The sequence below is a fragment of the Periophthalmus magnuspinnatus genome, chromosome 9 (assembly GCF_009829125.3).
Source record: "Periophthalmus magnuspinnatus isolate fPerMag1 chromosome 9, fPerMag1.2.pri, whole genome shotgun sequence".
Taxonomy (NCBI): domain Eukaryota; kingdom Metazoa; phylum Chordata; class Actinopteri; order Gobiiformes; family Gobiidae; genus Periophthalmus; species Periophthalmus magnuspinnatus.
This window is the reverse complement of record NC_047134.1, coordinates 33,208,949-33,228,552: the sequence shown is the minus strand read 5'-3', so window position 1 is coordinate 33,228,552 and position 19,604 is coordinate 33,208,949. Positions and strand designations below refer to the sequence as shown.

At 38.8% G+C, this 19,604-nt stretch overlaps 1 protein-coding gene across 1 annotated transcript in view; it reads left to right on the top strand.

Moving 5' to 3' along the window:
• antxr2a (ANTXR cell adhesion molecule 2a) overlaps positions 1-19,604 on the top strand; it is a 114,072-nt gene that overhangs the window by 13,109 nt on the left and 81,359 nt on the right. The window contains exons 3-10 of the mRNA XM_033972615.2: positions 3,250-3,321; positions 3,436-3,517; positions 4,310-4,414; positions 5,112-5,180; positions 6,813-6,893; positions 11,591-11,651; positions 13,892-13,987; positions 16,050-16,119. Coding sequence (XP_033828506.1) covers positions 3,250-3,321; positions 3,436-3,517; positions 4,310-4,414; positions 5,112-5,180; positions 6,813-6,893; positions 11,591-11,651; positions 13,892-13,987; positions 16,050-16,119 — 636 coding nt within the window. The remainder of the gene's footprint in view (positions 1-3,249; positions 3,322-3,435; positions 3,518-4,309; positions 4,415-5,111; positions 5,181-6,812; positions 6,894-11,590; positions 11,652-13,891; positions 13,988-16,049; positions 16,120-19,604) is intronic.

Genomic DNA, 19,604 nt, shown 5'->3' with positions numbered 1-19,604 from the left:
CCAAAACATCTGACACAACACGTTCTCACTATAGGGAACGTACCGACAAATCAGTGTTATACTATTGAGCGGAACTGTGCGTACGTAGTTAGCAAGATGGCCTCACAGCTAGAAGGTCACGGGTTGGGTTAGCGAAACGAGCGGGGCCTATTTAAGGGGAGGCTGTACTGTCTTATAGCGGCAGTATAATTTATGATATAAGAAGGTTAAATTGTGCTGATAATTAAAGGTGATGTGCCTAATTTGATCTTACTAGTTCATTTTAAACAGTTTTTGCAGTGGTAGAAGTTCTTCCTCACTGACCTTATGCATTCAGAACATCCTAATTATGCACCGGGATGAGTTTATAAGTGTCACAAGTGTCAGAGAGCAGTGCGGAGTTTGTTTATGGTAGAGCTAACAGAAACTAGCGTGCTAACGTGCATTTCACGGTTATCAGACACTAAAATTCCTTCTAATTTGCAGTGGAATTATTTTGACCTCATGAACTGCTACGATATAATATGGACACTGGAGATAGACAGATTTGCTCAAATACATGGGAAAATTAAAATTAAAAATGTGATTTTTAAACAATATATTTGACCACTCCAAGGTTCTGGTGAGCCCCTAAATATATGTTTGAAGGGAGGACTACCGTAGGGTGTGTACGTTTCAGTTTCAGTTTTCTATAGGTCTCAAGGTCTGTGCTAAAATCAGGACAGGATCAGGACTAGACCAGGACTAGACCAGGACTAGACCAGGACTAAACCAGGACTAAACCAGGACTAGACCAGGACTAGACCGGGACTAAATCAGCAGTAAACCAGGAACAAACCAGGACTAGAATAGGACTAAACCAGGACTAAACCAGGGCTAGACCAGGACTAGACCAGGACTAGACCAGGACTAGACCAGGACTAGACCAGGACTAGACCAGGACTAGACCAGGACTAGACCAGGACTAGACCAGGACTAGACCAGGACTAGACCAGGACTAAACCAGGACAAGAGCAAGGCTAAGCCAGGACTAGACCGGGACTAGACCGGGACTAGACCGGGACTAGACCGGGACTAGACCGGGACTAGACCGGGACTAGACCGGGACTAGACCGGGACTAGACCGGGACTAAATCAACAGTAAACCAGGAACAAACCAGGACTAGAATAGGACTAAACCAGGACTAGACCAAGGCTAAGCCAGGATTGAACCAGGACTAGACCAGGACTAGACCAGGACTAGACCAGGACTAGACCAGGACTAGACCAGGACTAGACCAGGACTAAACCAGGACTAAACCAGTATCATCACCTGACTGATGTAAACCTGACAAATATTTAACATCACAGTCATTTTAAAATACAATAACTATAACCTAACCCAGGGTGTGTTTGTTTCGTTATAGTCGTCACCACTAAAACCATATTCACATTTCTTTGCTTTTCGTTTGCGGTTGACGGTCTGTCTTTGACGCCTCAGGTGCGGCGGCCTCCCTCTGAAACAGGAAACACGTGGTGACTCAGCGGCCGCCCGTGTGCTAGCGCCTAGATCCTGTTTTCTGCTGCTTCTTCTGTCACTTCCTCAGAGATCCATGTACTATTAATACGTGACATTCAGCGGCCTTCTGTCTCGGCTCGTTCATTTCAAGAGAAAAAAAAAAAAAAAACAGGCACCAGCTGCTTTTGCATCAAATGTTAGAACGTGTCACAAGTCGGCGAGAGCGAGAGGAGCAGAGAAAACCATATTATTACTTAAGAGGTCAAAGTTCAAGCTGAGAATCTGAAGCAAAGTCTGTCTGTTGAAATGTCGAAGCAGCTGTTAGCTAACTGTGTTTTTCCTGTTCTTGTGTCTGTTCAGAGTGGACATGTTATGCAAAATGGACTTTTATGAGGAAGGGCTGCTAATTGCGGTTTAAATTTTAATCGGATTCTGTTCAAAGTTCACATTTTAAACACGTCCAGAAGAATTGACAACGAGAACGAAATATGAACTGACAAACTAATACAAGAATTACATTTCAGAACCTGTTTGTGCAGATTTAAACTACAGAGTTAGCAGTTTTTATGCAGAATAAGACGAGAGATTTCGTTGTTTTTGGAGGAAATTGTCGTACTTGAAAAATTGCAGCCTTTACGATTTTGCCTGTTTGTGATTTTAATTTGATTATGACTGAATGTTGCAGCCCTATGACCTTTTGACCCTTTTTGAGGTTTTAGTGTTTACTCATCATTAGCTTATTCTCAGTTTTTATTTTGATTCTTGTTCATTTGAGGAATCGTGCGTTGTTATTATGTATTTGAGTCCGGAGTTCTAATGTCCACTCATTTCCATGTACTGATTAATTTTTGTGTACATTTTCTTTTCAGGTACTAGACTTTGAATTCTAAGCCTGATTTATTTGATATTTTAACCCACAAAAATCTGATATAGGTTCTAGGTTATATAGGATACAGGTTCATGTATAATGTAAATGAAAATGAAGCAAGAAGATATATATATATGTCCCAAATATGTGCATTTTTAAACATATATATTTCATAATGAACAAACTTATAATGCATGTGTTCTTATATTTGTGTAAGTACAGAAGACGTTTATATTTTTGTCTAAAAATGAACAAAATCTGTAAAAATATCTACGTGTTTCATAGATTACAGCTACATGGCAGAAAATGCTTAATATGGAACTGAATGTAGCTCTTACTGCTTTAAAAAAAAAAAAGGTTTTACAATCACAACAAAACCTGCAGATAGAAGAAACATACACGTTTTTCTCATTCTCAGTGTATGGACAGGCCTCATGTGAAAGATCAGAACCTCCAGGATTCACTCTCTGAGCTGCACAGGCTGCACTAGCACTGAGACATGATTAGCTGCAGGTGCTGGAGTTTAGGTAGTGACCATTCAGATCAGAGAGAAGCATTTTAGGTTTAAACCAGCTGGATTTCAGCGTTGAAACTGGCTCATTATGCTTTCCACCACCAAAAACACCAAATTATGACATAACTATTTGAGACATAATTTCCACTGTTTTTGTAATTAAGATTAAATCAGCATCGTTATTAGTAAAAGCTTTGATTTGAACATGTTTACCTCATATTGGGGGACACGAGTCTCTTTTAATATTTCCTGTGTTGCCTTCATTACTTCATTAGTATACATGTATCTGCGTTCACAATATTAATGTTATTATTGTTATTATTGGAAACATGATGGATTATGTTTTATGAAAGTGTTTTCATTTGATCAAACCTGCGTGTGGCGTTGCAGTCCCAGATTGAGAGTGTCCTTTATCGTGTTCTCGGGTCAAGCTGAAGTCCTGCTCCCGCTCACTGGAGACCGGTATTTAGATTTTTATACAATATACTTCATAGACATTGTGTATTATGTATGTGATGTGTGCGTTATGTATGAAACAGGATGTAAAACAGTACAAAATGTAGTATAATTTTTCAGTGGGCAGATTGACGAGGGTCTGAGGCGTCTGGAGAACGTGAAACCAGCCGGAGAGACTTTTATGCACGAGGGACTCAATAAGGTGAGAAATAAACTCATGTTTGAAATAAATAGTTCAACTTTAACACGGAATTTATATAACAAATGGACATTCTGTGTAGGCCTCTCATGACAATTACTATGTCGACTTATCGTTTTATATATGAAGCTGGAACAGTATTTTTTGGGCCTAATACTCATTTTGTGTACATTTTGTGAATTATGATAAGATTCAAGTCGTAAAAGTTTGAATAAATCACTTTATGACTCATTGCAGCTCATGTTTTTAATCATATTTTACATTTAGAATAGCTTTTTGGGGATAACTTTAGGGTTACTGTTGTGTCAGTGGGAAAAATGTGTTATCGTTTGTATATTATTGTTATTTGTATGTTATTGGTATTATCGTTTATCTATATTTTCTTTATCAATATATTCAATATATCACACATAAAAATTTGATATGGTGGTATGGTATATATATGTATATATATGTGTATATATATATATATATATATATATATATATAAACTATTTAATAACCACTTGATTTATGTTTTTCTTTTCATCTTTTTAGAATAAGCAGGGAATTACTATATAATACAAAAGATCAATAATAGTTGGCTATTTAATATGTTGAATTGTTTATTTATATATTTATGTTTAAATGGATTTTTGTTTCAGCGGCACTAAACTATTGTAAGTCCTAGACGTGCATGTGTACATTTGAATGATTTTGAGTATATAGTGATGATAAGTAGGAGTATATGTAAGTATATGTATCCTATATGTAGAATACTGTCAAGTGAATAGTGTATTTTATTTTTTTCCCTAGGCTCGGATGCAGATTGAGACTCAGAATGTGAAGTCGTCCAGTATCATTCTGGCTCTGACCGATGGCAAACTGGAGGTGTTCGTCCATGAGCTCACTGTCAAAGAGGTCCCACAGTTTTATCTCTGTTTTCTATAGGATTAAGTCGGTTTCAATGTCAGGAGTAGACCAGGAATAAACCAGGTCTATACTAGGCCAGGACTAGCTCTAGTAAAGCCTAGAGCACTGGACCAGGACTAGGCCAGGACTAGACCAGGATGATGAAACCCAGGCCAAACTGTAACTAAACCCAGAATTGAACCTGGATTTATTCTGAGCTGTGACTGAATCTACAGTGAAGAAACTGCACAAAGAAAGTACCAAACTAGGTCTAACTTAGAACTAAACCAGATTAATTTCAGGACTAAATTAGGTTTATGTAATTGTATGGGCAGTATTCAGTCAATCCAGATCTAATAAGCAAATATGGACTAAGCGCAGACTAAACTGAGACTAAATCAGGACTATATTAGACTTAGACCAGGACAGGGCCAGGACTAGACAAGGACCGGACTAAATCAGGCCTAGACCAAAACTAAACCAGGACTAAACCAGGACTAAACCAGGACTAAACCAGGACTAAACCAGGACTAAACCAGGACTAAACCAGGACTAAACCAGGACTAAACCAGGACTAAATGCTTTGAAACTATTAATAACTACAAAAACAAGTTGATGATTGTGATCTGAGTTGAACATATTCTTCTAAAGTTCAGTGCACTCATATCTTGGTGTGTCTGAGTTGTTCTTTCCCGTTTGTCTCCAGGCGGACGAGGCTCGCAGGTTCGGAGCGCGTGTGTACTGCGTGGGAGTGAAGGACTTTGACGAACAGCAGGTAACCAACGCCAACATGACTGCGAGGAAAGTCAGACATTTTAGCCCAAACTGTATTTTCACTGTAACATTTTCAAGTTCAGGTGAAAAGAAACACAAATAAATCCAGATCAGATGTCCAAAAAAATTATCCTTTTTATTAAACTCTAGTAGTCGTGTGTAATTTACTGTACTGGGGTAATGCCAATATATTTAAAACATTCTTGTTCAGAAACTTGCTGGAAATGATTGTATTTGTTGAATTGTTTTAATATTTGTCTTAAAAATCCTGACTCGACTGTTTTCAAAATTTCAAAGTTTCATTTCAACATTTTCCTGTTTGTGTCACTCAAAGGCAATTAAAATAAAATACATAATTACATTTTTCTAACCATTTCATGTTTGTATTTCCAACAAATATCTGTTCAAGTTCAGTAAATCATTGTAACTATTAATATTTGATCATCTGAATATTTCCCCTCCTTATATTTTGCAGTATTTTATTGGTATATAGGTCAAAGTTGGCAGCTTAATGTTTATTTTAGTTACGGTATTTTTATTTGTAGTGGTAGTAATAGTATTAGCAGTGGCACTAGTAGTAGTAGCAGTAGTAACAGTAGTAGTAGGAGGAGGAGGATTAGCAGCAGCAGGAGTAGTAGTAGTAGTAGCAGTAGTAGCAGTACTAGTAGCAGTTACACAATTTTTTTTATATTTGATCATTTGAATAATTATTTTGCTTTATTGTTTTTTATTTTGCAGTACTATAGGCATTAAGTGAAATTTAAGTTGGTAGTAGTTGGTAGTAGTAGTAGCAGTAGTAGTAGGAGGAGGAGGATTAGCAGCAGCAGGGGTAGTAGCAGTAGTAGTAGTAGTAGTAGTAGTAGTAGTAGTAGTAGTAGCAGTACTAGTAGCAGTTACACAATTTTTTTTATATTTGATAATTTGAATAATTATTTTGCTTTATTGTTTTTTATTTTGCAGTACTATAGGCATTAAGTGAAATTTAAGTTGGTAGTAGTTGGTAGTAGTAGTGGTAGTAGTAGTAGTAGTAGCAGTAGTAGTAGCAGTTACACAGTTTTTTTTTTTATATATTTGATAATTTAAATAATTATTTTGCTTTATTGTTTTATATTTTGCAGTACTATAGGCATTAAGTGAAATTTCCTTTTCAAAGATTAAGGTTGGCAGTAGTTGGCAGTAGTAGTAGTAGTAGTAGTAGAAGTAGTAACAGTAACATTAGTAGTAGTAGTAGTAGTAGTAGTAGTAGTAGTAGTAGTAGTAGTAGTAGTAGAAGTAGTAACAGTAACAGTAGTAGTAGTAGTAGTAGTAGTTGTAGTAGTAGCACTTTTTATAGTCAACCCAAAATCCACAGTGAACATTTTGAGTGTGAATTTCGCAGTGTCCAGTCTGCGGTTTCCATTGGAAACCATTCGCGTGATAAACGTCCATTTAGTCAAAAACAAAAGACACTTCTCTCCCAAACATTTTTTTTTTTTGGTTTTTAGAAAGTGTCATGCCATCTGCTGCTGTCCTCTTCTCCGCTGCTCGTAAAAATATTCACCAAACGCACGGCTCACTGTCTTATAAGAGGAAAACTAAACCGAGAAAGAGCGGCGAATTCGCTGATTTTGCTAATTTTGTTTGAATTTTGCAGCTTTTCGCCATCGCAGACACCAGAGATCAAGTTTTTCCAGTCAAAGATGGCTTCCACTCACTTAAAGGCATTGTCAACTCGGTAAGTCAATGTTACTTTAAAAAAAAAAAAAAAAAAAAGATTCAAAAATCAAAATAAAAAAATAGGGAAGTAAATATGAAAAATGAAAAAAAAGTGTATGATTTTAAAAGAAATCAAATCGAATGTGAATTTTTAATCTTGATTTGAGCAGCAGTATTTGTTGTGTTTGATTAAAAATGTGTGTCAAAAGTGTAAATTAGTGTTAGTGAGTTTTCAAAATCAAATTGACTGATTTCAGGGATTTTCTTAATAATAAAATCAATTAATGAACTAATTTTGTTGAGCTAAATGTTTGCTTAAATATATCCCAAAATCAGTTGTGAATATCTGAATATCAAATGTCTATGTTAAATTTACACAAAAAAGTCAAATCTATTCAAATCAAGTGAATTTTAACTTATGTAAATGATCCTATTATTTTTATGTTTGTTAGTTTCCATAGATATTTACTTTAGCGCTGATACATCTGTGGTTCTCAAACTGTGGTTCATGGCCCAATATAGCACTTCATCTGATGGAGCGTGGGACGTCCTGATGACGTTTTGTCCCGCTCGTTTTGTTCTGCTCGTTTTGTCCTGCTCGTTTTGTTCTGCTCGTTTTGTTCTGCTCGTTTTGTTCTGCTCGTTTTGTTCTGCTCGTCTCGATTTACTCTGGGTGTAGTTCTATATTAGATCTGGGTCAGTCCTTTATATTTAACCTGGTTTAAGTCCTGGTTTAGTCCTAGGTTTATTCTGGTTTAGTCACGGTTTGAGCATAGTTCTTTATTAGATCTGGTTTAGGTTAGATCTGTTTCTTTAGTCCTAGGTTAGTCCTGGTTTAGTCCTGGTTTACATATGGTTTTGTCCTGGTTTAGTACTGATGTAGTCCTAGTTTAGACATGGTTTAGTCCTGGTTTAGTCCTGGTCTAGTTCTGGTTTAGTCGTGGTTTAGTCCTGGCCTAATCCTGCTTTAGTCCTGGTCTAGTCCTGGTTTAGCCCTGGTTTAGACCTGCTTTAGTCCTGGTTTAACCCTGCTTTAGTCCTGGTCTAGTCCTGGTTTAGCCCTAGTTTAGACCTGCTTTAGTCCTGGTTTAACCCTGCTTTAGTCCTGGTCTAGTCCTGGTTTAGCCCTGGTTTAGACCTGCTTTAGTCCTGGTTTAACCCTGTTTTAGTACTGGTCTAGTCCTGGTTTAGCCCTGGTTTAGACCTGCTTTAGTCCTGGTTTAACCCTGCGTTAGTCCTGGTCTAGTCCTGGTTTAGCCCTGATTCAGACTTGAACTAAACCAGGACTGAACCAGAACTAGAACAGGACCAAAACAATTCTAAAACAGGACTAATCTAGGCAAAAAACCTGGACCAAAGCAGATCAATTGTGAACACGCCCTTAGATATTGTATTTGTGAAAGCTAAGAACTATACTTTTTATCTTGTCCCTTTATTGTTCTAAAAGTATTTCTGTTACATTAAATTATATGTTCTAACGTATATCAACAAACATTTTGCTGTCCTAAAACTTAGCATCAATAAATTTATGAATATCTTTTAAAAGTCAATATAAATGTTTTGTTGTGTAGTTTTAGCTTTTATACATTTTTACTTAAACACTTATACATCTGTGGTTCTCAAAATGTGGTATGCGGCCCGTTATAGCACTTGATCTACTGGAACTTAAGTGATCCTGATGATGTTTTGTCCTAGACGTGTTTTAATCCTGGTTTAGTCTGGGCATAGTCCTATACTACATCTGGTTTAGTCCTACGTTACGCCTGGTTTAGTCTTCGGTTTATTCTGGTTTAGTTTGGTCGTAGTTCTATTTTAGATCTGGTGTTTTTAGTCTTGGTTTAGTCGGGGTATAGTTCTGTGTTAGGTTTAGTTCTAGGTTCATTCTCATTTAGTCCTGGTTTAGACAGTTTTCTTAGACCATGTTTAATCCTGGTTCTGTCTGGATTCTGTCCTGGATTTGTCCTGGTCTAGTCCTTGTTCAGACTCGGTTCAGTCCTGGTTTACAATTGGGTCGTCCTGGTTTAGTCCTAGTTAGACTTGGTTTAGTCCTGATTTGGAGGTGGTTTTGTCATGGTTTAAATCAGTTTTGATGGTCCTGCATTATGGAACATTGCCATTTTAATCCGTAGATAATCTACATACAAATTATGACCAATTAATTTTTAAGAGAAAATTAAAATGTGATCAGGAATTTTGTATTTTTTGCTACTCGCCTCTATTGCTTCAAAATATTTCTGTCACATTAAACAATATATTCTGTTGAATAGGGACAAAATCCTTCCTCTAGTCTTTCATTCCTAAAGTCCTGTGTAAATCTTCTGTTTATTTGCTGTTTCCGTTTGAGCTGCGGCAGTTGCCAGATCATTATCAGGACTTTCCTCTCACTCGGGCCCTGAGACTGGGTGTGGGGTGAAACTTTTCACAGCATTTTTCTTCTCTTTTTGGAATATTTCTGACCCAAAGTAGCTGGACTGCAGTGAGGAGAGGCCAGCCATGTTCACAGAATGACAAATGGAAGAAATGCGAGCCAACGGGAGTGACACAATGTGCCAGTGGAATGTTTTATTAAGGGTCCATATTTACTGAAAGAGCTGAAGATAAATTAGAATCACATTGAATTGAATTGAATGTTTTGAATTGTCACAATAATGATGAGCACCACATCAAGTCCAGTTACGTAACATCACCGGGACCCCACCCTTTAGCCAGGCCTGGGGACAGGCACAGTCTGAAGGAGCAGATTGATGAATTGTTCAACGAATCAGATACAACTCTGAAAGGTCTGAGAGGGCGAAACAACTATAATATGTTTAAATGGTCTAAAAAGTTGATTTTGCATAATAGGTCCACTTTAAAACATGTCTTTAAACGTATAAGTTGAGGTTTAGGTAACAGAAAAATTTTGATGCACAAAAGTGCAGAAATATCACAGACACTTGTTTGACACTGCAAGTACAAAAAAAAAAAAAAAATTAAAAATGGACTGAACCAAGACAAGATATTTACTAAACCCACACCAAACTATGTCAAAACCATGGCCAAACCAGGCCAAGCACAGACTACTGTATGTCCAAACCAGCCCACAAGAGATCCAGGCCAAACCAGGTCCAAACCAAGTCCAAACCAGGTCCAAACCAAGTCCAAACCAGGTCCAAACCAGGTCCAAACCAGGTCCAAACCAGGTCCAAACCAGGTCCAAACCAGGTCCAAACCAGGTCCAAACCAGGTCCAAACCAGGTCCAAACCAAGTCCAAACCAGGTCCAAACCAAGTCCAAACCAGGTCCAAACCAGGTCCAAACCAGGTCCAAACCAAGTCCAAACCAGGTCCAAACCATGTCCAATCACGCCAAACTAGGCCAAGCCAGGCTGATCCAGGTCCAAACAACATCATAACCATGTCCAAACTAGGTTAATGCAATGTCAAAGCCAGGCCAAACCAAGTCAGAATCAGGTCCAAACCAGATGAAAACACTGTCCAAACCAGGTCCACACGATGTCCTCACAATGTCCAACCCATATCCAAACCAGGACTAAACCAGGACTAAACCAGGACTAAACCAGGACTAAACCAGGACTAAACCAGGACTAAACCCAGTCTAACACCATCCTGGAGTGTCTTCTTTCCTTTTCCCAGTTTTCCTTTTCACAGATTTGCATAGTTAGTGCTGTGTTGATTTATTGGATTGTAGCTGCTGTCCTGCCTGTCTGTGAGCTCTTTATATGATAATGTGGCGTCCCTGCTCTTTTTAATGCGGCCGCCCGATTTAATGGACTCACATCATTTCTCCATAAAAACACCAGAGTGGAGACGTTGTGTGAGTGTGTTTTCAAAAAAAACCCTCATCCATATTATTAAAAGGATTTTTTGAGCATTTATGGATATTATGTTGCATTCTCATGTTTAAAAAATTATTTATAATACATATTTATAGAGAAAGTGAAAGTGATGTATATGTGAGTGTGTTAGTGGTTAGACGGGCTGATGGCGCAGATTGTCAGTCTGCTCCAGGGCAGGTGTGGCCACAATTCCATTGTACAGCAGAAATGATGTTGTTGAACATTTAACACATTTTTAACCTAATAAAGGTTGAAATATGGTGACTGAAGGCTTTTAAATAGAGAATAGTTACAATAAAGTGTCTTATTGATGAAACTCGTGAAATGTTTATTCTTTTTGGAGTCTATATATGTAATGCAAACAATCATCAAAACTAAACTACTAAATAAATAAATGACATTTATTCAAAATCAAAGCTTTGATATTTAGATCCAGTATTTTATAGGTTGCCCCGGTGTTTTAATTTGAAGATCTACAACATTCTTATAATTTATGGGCTTTTCTGTAAATGTCAAAGTGATGTACGATGACATTGGCAAATTTTGGTTATTGACTAAAATGTCAATATTAGTTTTGCTAAACACGTTTGATTAATCTGCTTTATTAGTCTGTCTGCATCATCCTTTTACTTTTAGTTCAGTAGAGATGAGTAATTCCAGCGCTGAAATTAGCCAAATTATTCTAATGAAGGTGTATGGAGTTTAAAAACACATTAGCACAAGGCACAAACATGAAACAAACTAAATTCAATTCCAGGTCTATTTGTGATGAGAAAACAACATTAGAACATTGATCAGAGAAAAGTGTAATATCTGTCCTTTAATGTTATCACTACCTGTATGATTTATTTATTTATTATTATTATTATTTTGTGTAGATTTTGAAGCGGTCGTGTACTGAGATCCTGAGTGTGGAGCCGTCCAGTGTCTGTGTGAATCGTAAGTTTACAGTCCTCTTTCATATTTCAGGTTTACATTCAGTACAGCAACATGAAAATCATGAACATGAAATGCTGCGGTTTTAAAAATGAAATGAAAAAGTATTTAGTCATTTTATTTGAATGTAGTGAATAAAAGGAAACAGTAACACCAATATTACTAGAGTGCAGATGACATCACAATATTCTATACGCCAATAATATTTAATACAGATCTGGGGCAGTTCAAATACATTTTGTTAAAATACATTTCAGTGAATATGTAACTGCAGCCCTCGGGTCAGGAGCAGATGTACCTGTGGGTGCGTGCTACACCGCATATGAATGGCACACGTGCACACACATAGTGCTCCATAGCGCCCTCTGTCTTTCTGTTAAAATTCTACTACAGTTAGTTGAGTGTTTTTGCTCCTGTTTGCCGCTGTGAGCTTTTGCGATACAGATGGCTTATGTATTGTTCTGCTAACATTGCTCTGCTTGTAGTGCCATTGAGAGCACGCGTTCACTGTCCTGACTTGGAGAGGTATTGCTCTCTGCTGAGGTTTGTTTTCCTTAGTGCTTGTATTTTCTACATTGTTATATTATTATATTATAGTGTGTATGTTTTATCTCCCAATTGTGCTACACGATGCTGCTGAGCATGGGCTGGACCAGGCCCCTGGGTGGAAGGGTGTGCCCAGCAAGATGTAGCTTGGTCCTGGGATCTGCAGGTGGTCCTCAGGGTGCTTTGCCTGTCTCCTTTTGAGCCTTTGTTTGGCCAAGACCTGTGGCTTCTCACTTTGAAAATTCATTTTTGCTTGCCATATCATCAGTTAAGCAAATAGGGGAGCTTGCCGCTCTGTCCGTTGGAGCAGGGCGCCTGCGTTTTGGGGATGAGAGGGAGTGATTCATCTCTTGCCCAAGGTGTTGCCAAGGAACTATGTGACTAAGCCTTTGGTTTTGCAGTCCTGTCCTTCTCGACACTCGCCTGAAGACGCTGAGAGGCTGCACTCCATGTGCCCTGTGAGGGCTCTGAGGGCTTATGTAGCTCGTACCAGCTAGTTTTGCTCAGTGGACAACCATTTTGTGAGCTAAGGCACATCCACATTGGACAGGCTTGTTATAAAACAGCGGCTGGCCCACTGTGTAGTTGATCTCATTGCTTTGGCTTATAGTCATGCAGGGAAGCCTACCCCACATAAAGTGGTTGCCTACTCTACTCGTAGCATGGCTGTATTTGGGCTCTGTTCAGAGGTGCTCCCTTGGAGGAGGTGTATCATGTTGCTGGATGGATGTCCTCTATGTTTGCCAAGTTTTACAGGCTGAATTTGCCTCCACCATCTCCTCTACTGTTTTAGGGGCTGCGTTGGAGTCACTCGTGTGTTTATTATGAGTACACTCTATGTTTGGAATAAAGCTGCTGATACATTTGAAACTGTGGTTGCTGTGATCACTTCTTTTATCAGATAGTGTGTCCCTGTGTGTGCCACCTCACCTTTTCTGAGACTGATTTGGTAAACTGTTGTCACACAGGTTCACTGAAAATAAATAGAACGATTGTTTATGTAAATGGTTCTATAAATGATGGTGAATCTGGACCTGTCTTAGTCACACGTTGGTGCTTGGCTAGTTATGCCCAGTCGTTAGAAAGAGGAGTGAGTGTGTGTGTGCACGTCACTCATATGCAGTGTAGCACGCACCCACAGGTGTGTTTAATTTGGCATAATGCACCTGATCCCAGGGTTGTAGTTACATGATTACAGGTTCACTTTCACAATGTAATCAATAGCAAAAACTGTCTCTTTCCCCCTATCAGGGCGTATGACATGATCACATTGTAGAATCTGAAAATCGCAAATACTTGTAGAGGAGCAAACGCAATGAAAAGCAACTTCAAAAATGTAAGAAACAAACAAGCAAAAAAAAATAAATAGTATATTTTGCCAAATAGCCTTCACTCTGATTAAGGATATTTCCCAAAATATGCCATTTTTCTTTTTAGGACAAAAAAAAACCCCATTGACCATGTGCAGTTTTCATTTTTGACATAAATGCAGTAAAACATTATACAGAGAACTTATATAAAATTAATAAAATAATCAGAGAAAATCATACCCCTGAACAACTTCCAACAAATACAATGCACAAAATGTATTGTCTCACTAAAGAAAACATTTGATATTTGTGATAGTGTTAAAACTGAAGACTAAAACTAAAGATTATTTGCTTTAAGTCTATTGAGTTACCTTTTGTCTCTTCCAGAAACCTTTGACTTGGTGTTGAGAGGAAACGGCTTCGCTCTGGGTCGGAGCAATGAAGGAGTCGTCTGTAGCTTCATCATCAACGAACAAACCATCAGTGAGTCTGACATCCTCATCCTCACACAGTAAACACACTTATGCTCTCATTTATATAGAGCTTTTCTACTGCCATGGCTCTGAGGACTGAGCCTGACTAAAGATACTAGCAGCTTAGGTTAGCCGTCTAGTGAAGGAGTTTTTCTAGATTACCACTGCATGATGTCATAAGGTGTAGTCCAGTGTCTATTTGTGAATGATGATTGTTTTGCTTCTCTGTTGATCACGACCCTCACAGATGGTAAATAGTTTAAGTAAATACAGGTGAAAATGACCTTAACAAAGACTGACCACAGCAGCACTGGTTCAAAATAAATGCTGTAGTCAAATATTCATTCACACAGTGGTAGCCACATCTGCCCTGGGGTAGAATGCCAATCTGCCCCATCGGCCTCTGTGACCACCGCAAACCACATACCACATACTCACATACCACATTCATATCAGGCGAGGTGGGTGCAGTGTCTCGCCCAAAAACACAATAAGAGTATCTGAGCGGAATTATTTCTTATTTTAGTATTTACTGAGCGCTCTGTCTGGACTCACCAGTATGTAGTAGAATGTCAACTTTTTAAACCTCAAATCCCAATCCTAATAGCTGCGGTGGACCATATGCCTGTACAATGCCATTACCAGATTTGCCTCAGCGCCCCCTGCAGCCTGAAGACTACATGTCACGGCGTGAGCTTATTCTGGACTCAGAGTATGTTCGATCCGCTTTCCCTTTTTCAAAACTTGGCACTGCTTTCCGATCCTCGCATCTCCTCCTGCCAACAACTCCGCTCAAGTTTTATTTTTGACATTTCGTCTCCATTAAAAATACCCACCCGAACATATTTACTTCCTTATTTTTATTTTTTTGATTTGAGAAACTTGCTTTGACGGGAGCCGTTAGCAGATGTCTGGTTGCTAGTCCTTCTCAGTTTGGGCGCACTCACATTCGCCCACTTGGGACTATTTATTCCCCTGTCTTGGGTTGCTTGCGTGTGGGGTGGGGGGGGGACCTTTTCGTCAGAGGGGCAGGCTATAATTGCGGACGCGCAAGTCCCGTATGTGGAGCAGATGTCGGCCATGTTGGCAGTTGGACGCGCCGCCAGAGCACTTTTCACACAGACATATATCAATAATGGGAATGAACTCTGAACCACGTGCAGACAAGCTCGGGTCTGCACCAGTCCAAGCTGTCTCTGAAATAGGACTGTTTTCTCTATTTATTCATTTTATTATAATGTTGTTTTTTGAGTTTTTTTGTTGTTTTTTTGCATTTTCAAGTGCAATTTTCTCATCTTACTCTTAAAAACACATCCTGCAACAACATAGAAATATCTGGAAATTTGTCATCATATTTTAGTATTTTAGGCCTTAAGATAAGATATAATTCCGTATTAGAAACTATTCATTTATTTGTTTATTTGTTTGTATATTTATTACATTGTATAACAGTTCTATATTGAGTTGACAAACCAGGAGCGCGTCTGCATCGATCCAATCCGTCTCTGAAATAAATATCTTTAAAAAGGCTGTGATTTTTGTTACATTTTCAAGAGCGTTCTATATTTGAAACTTCTTAAATAGTGTTAAATATTACAAAGACAAAATAATGATTTCATAATAAAAAATATATTATATAAAATGATTAAATAATATATACGTAAGTAAAATAATATATATTAAAAAAACATATATCGCAAATGAACATTTTTGATTTAATTCTCCTCGATTTTGGTTTATTTAAAGCAGCACTAGGTAATATCAGAAAAAGGTTTATTGCCATTGTCTGTAGGATTTAACTTGGGGAATATGGTTTAGCATAAAAGCATAAAAAGTTTTTAGTGCTGTCAAATAAAACCTTCATTTTTGCTTGTTTGTTTTTTGGCTGAAAACTCACACAGTGGAGCTTTAAACTTTTAAACAAACAATTCCAAAACTGTAAAAGACCATGGCACAAATCAAACACCAATAAAACAGGTTCATCCTCGTGTTACTGGTGGACTGTAGAACCAAAGTGTCCACTGAAGTGTCAGATGCAGAGAACCTAAAACGGACTTTTCTTGCTGTTCCAGGTCAGAAGCCGAGTGTGGTGCGTAATGACTACCTGCTGTGTCCTGCACCCAGCCTCTACGAAGTGGGACAGTGAGTACTTTCTTCTAGATTTGTACTTCAACATATGTGTCTGTACTGCCAGAAAGGACAGGAAGTCAAAGTGAAAATTCAGTTGATAGTTAATAGTTTTAAATACAAAAAAAAAAAGGACTTAACATTTTTTATGTATTTATTTTTTAATTCTTTATTTATGAATTTTAGTGTTTAACTGGTGAAGACTTTTAACATAAACATTTTTCTACTCTCAACAACCATTCACGTCATTTCCACCATAACACAGAACACACAACACAAAAGGAACAAAAGGGAGCGACCACCCAAAGTAAAATTAAAATGAACAACAATCTTCCATTTTGTCATATTCTTGAATAAAATTGGGCATTTCTAGATTGACATATTCCACCCACTTCTCCCAACAGGACACAAACCAATCTTGCCCGTCATTCACCAACGCCGTCATCTCCTCCATTCGATAAATGTCCGATACAATTTCCCACCACATTGTCAAGTTAGGTCCTTCCCGTTCCAACCATTTCTTTGTTATAGATTTCTTACTTGCAACGATGAGCCAAACAGGCATTTATCCTTTTTCATCCAGTCCTGTGGTACATATAAAAAAACAAAACAGTTTTTATCTCAAGGGGGATTGTACATTTGAGTATGTCCTGTAATGTTCACTTGATTTTTAAAATTTTTTATAAAATTTGGTTGTGTTCATCGCACTGAAAAACTGAAAAAGACTGAGCGAGCTTGAATTCTACTGTGACAAAACCTGACTCTTACTCGGTCTGGACGAGGGCCTTTGCCTGCTTGTTTCCGTGGAAATGTTGTCCCTTTGGCTATAATATTCCACAGTATATGGAGAATGTTCCAAAGGTTTCAACCCTCTATTTCCAGAGAATCACGCAGGTAAGGTGCCACCTGCAGAAAGTTACACAATGTTACTTTAAGTTTCAGATGCACAGCGTATAATCTCCTCTAAACAGCATAAAGATTTAGTGTTAGTATATTTTCTGTCAGTTAGGCCTGTGAATCATAAGTGTGCACTGTCGAGTAAGAACGATACTAGAAATATTGCAATTTGACAGTTTTTTGTTTTTTTTTCCCGCAGTAATTGTAAATATTTATATTTTCTTAATGTAAAAAATGAATGTTCCTTTAGCGTGATTTGCAGTACGTCTCATTTAGCTATAACGGTGAAATTTTGGCATGATCCATAATGTGTGAAATAGCTACAAACTGTAAACCAAGCCTTTATTTATAGACAAATTTAAATAGAAAAAAATCTGTGCTTCTTCAAAAATCCATGTGTCGCCTGTTTTCTGCAGAATTCGCGGATAAAGTGCATTATTTATGAAGCTCACACATAATGCTGTTGTCCTTGGCGTGTGTTTTAGGGCAGCGATGAACTATTCGTAAAATAGTTCTAATCAATATTTCACTCATGGGTTAGTAATGTAATGATTAACCTTTGCGTTTGTTCAGTCCATGACACTGTGTTATATATTTGTAATGGCTTAAGCGCATTTGTCGTGGTTTAAGCCTGTCGATAATATTCAAATGAACCGTCTCTGCGATGTAAAGCGATTGGCCTCTCGGCGCCGCGCAGAGACACCCGGGTTTAACAAAGCCAGCCTCGTCGTACCACTTATCCAGAGTTTATATCTGGGTTAGTTTATGTCAGGGGCGTCAAACACATTTTCACCGAGGGCCACATCAGCAAAAAAGCTTCCCTCAAAGGGCCAGATGTAAAATAAATCTAACTACTTTTTGAGCTTGTTAATTAACTGCCTCTGTATTTATTACTTTACATTACTTTATTACGTTACAAATACTGCATATACATTTGCCTTGATGTAAAAATATGGCTGTGTAACTGCGTATCTACTAATAACATGACATTTTAAGACCATTATACCTTTTAATTTACCCTGTCGAGGGCCACATAAAATAATGTGGAGGGCCGCATTTGGCCCACGGGCCTTGAGTTTGACACATGTGGTTTATGTGGTTAAGAGTAAAAGTAACAAGAAGTACCAGGATCAAGTTTTATTTAGGTTTATTGCAATAATTTTTAGAAGAAGTTGGGTTCCAGAGCCCAAGCTGTGTGTGGAGGTGAGGCCGACTATATCTAGCCGGTAACGCTCAACCTCCCGCACAAGCTCAGGCTCCTTCCCCCCCAGTGAGGTGACATTCCATGTCCCCAGAGCCAGTCTCCATGTCCGGAGATCCGGTCGTCGAGGTCCCCGCCTTCGACTGCTACCCGGATCTCTCCGCACCCGCCCCTCATGGCTCCTCCCGCAGGTGGTGGGTCCACGGGAGGACGGCCCCACGTCGTTTCTTCGGGCTGGGCCCGACCGGGCCCCGTGGGGAAAGGCCCGGCCACCAGGCGCTCGCTGCCGAGCACCCACCCCAGGCCTGGCTCCAGGGTGGGGCCCCGGTAACGCCAGTCCGGGCGACGTAACTGGCCTTGATCTTTTACTTTCCATGGGGGGCTTCTGAACCGCTCTTAGTCAGACCCGTCTCCCAGGACCTGTTTGCCATGGGTGACCCTACCAGGGGCATGAAGCCCCCGACAACATAGCTCCCAGGATCATTCGGGTGCTCAAACCCCTCCACCATGTTAAGGTGGCGGTTCGGGGAGGGGAGATATAGTATACTAAATACTGCGTTATAAATCACAACTGAACCTGTGTTGCCAGAGTCTTAACCTGCAGATAAAGGACACACACACACACACACGTTTTTCTCATCCTCAGTGTATGGACAGGCCTCACGTGAAAGCTCAGATCCTCCAAAATTCACTCGCTTAATGATGCAGTTGCTTTTAGATTTAAACCAACAGGATTTCAGCATTAAAACTAGTAACCCAAACGACTTAGACTTATGTGAGGCTCATTCTGCTTTCTGATTGGATAATTCTCTTGAGAACCAAAACACCACATTATAACATAAATAACATGGACATGCAGCGTTTCTGTAATTAAGAGGTCGTTTTAAAGTTATCAGCTACCATTTACCTTTTGTTCAGTAGAGAATGACAACTCTGACAAGGGCTGAAATGATCCAAATGAAGCTGTGTGGAGTTTAAAAACACAGTGGAGCACTTCCTGTATTACCACACGATGACATCACAAGGTGGAACAGAGCGTTTTCTGTTTAAGAGAGGAACTCAGCCTAAACATACAGGGTTTACGTGTTGAACGTGTGTGAATGAAACACAACACAATGCCAGGTTAGATACACAAACATAGATCAGAGAATAGTGCAGTTTGGGCCCAATAACATCCTGACAAAAAAAATTTAAATGATTTCTTGTAAAAACATAATAAAGACACATTATGAATTCAACAGAAACATGTGTTGACATCCCCAGCTCCTTTAATCCCAAAGCCAAACAGATTTGACTGTCCTGCTCCAATCCAATCAAAAATGTATGAACGCAGCCCCCAGCCCCATAAAGAGATTTAACATGGACCTGTGCACCTGGGGATAATCCTCTGTCCAACGCAAGA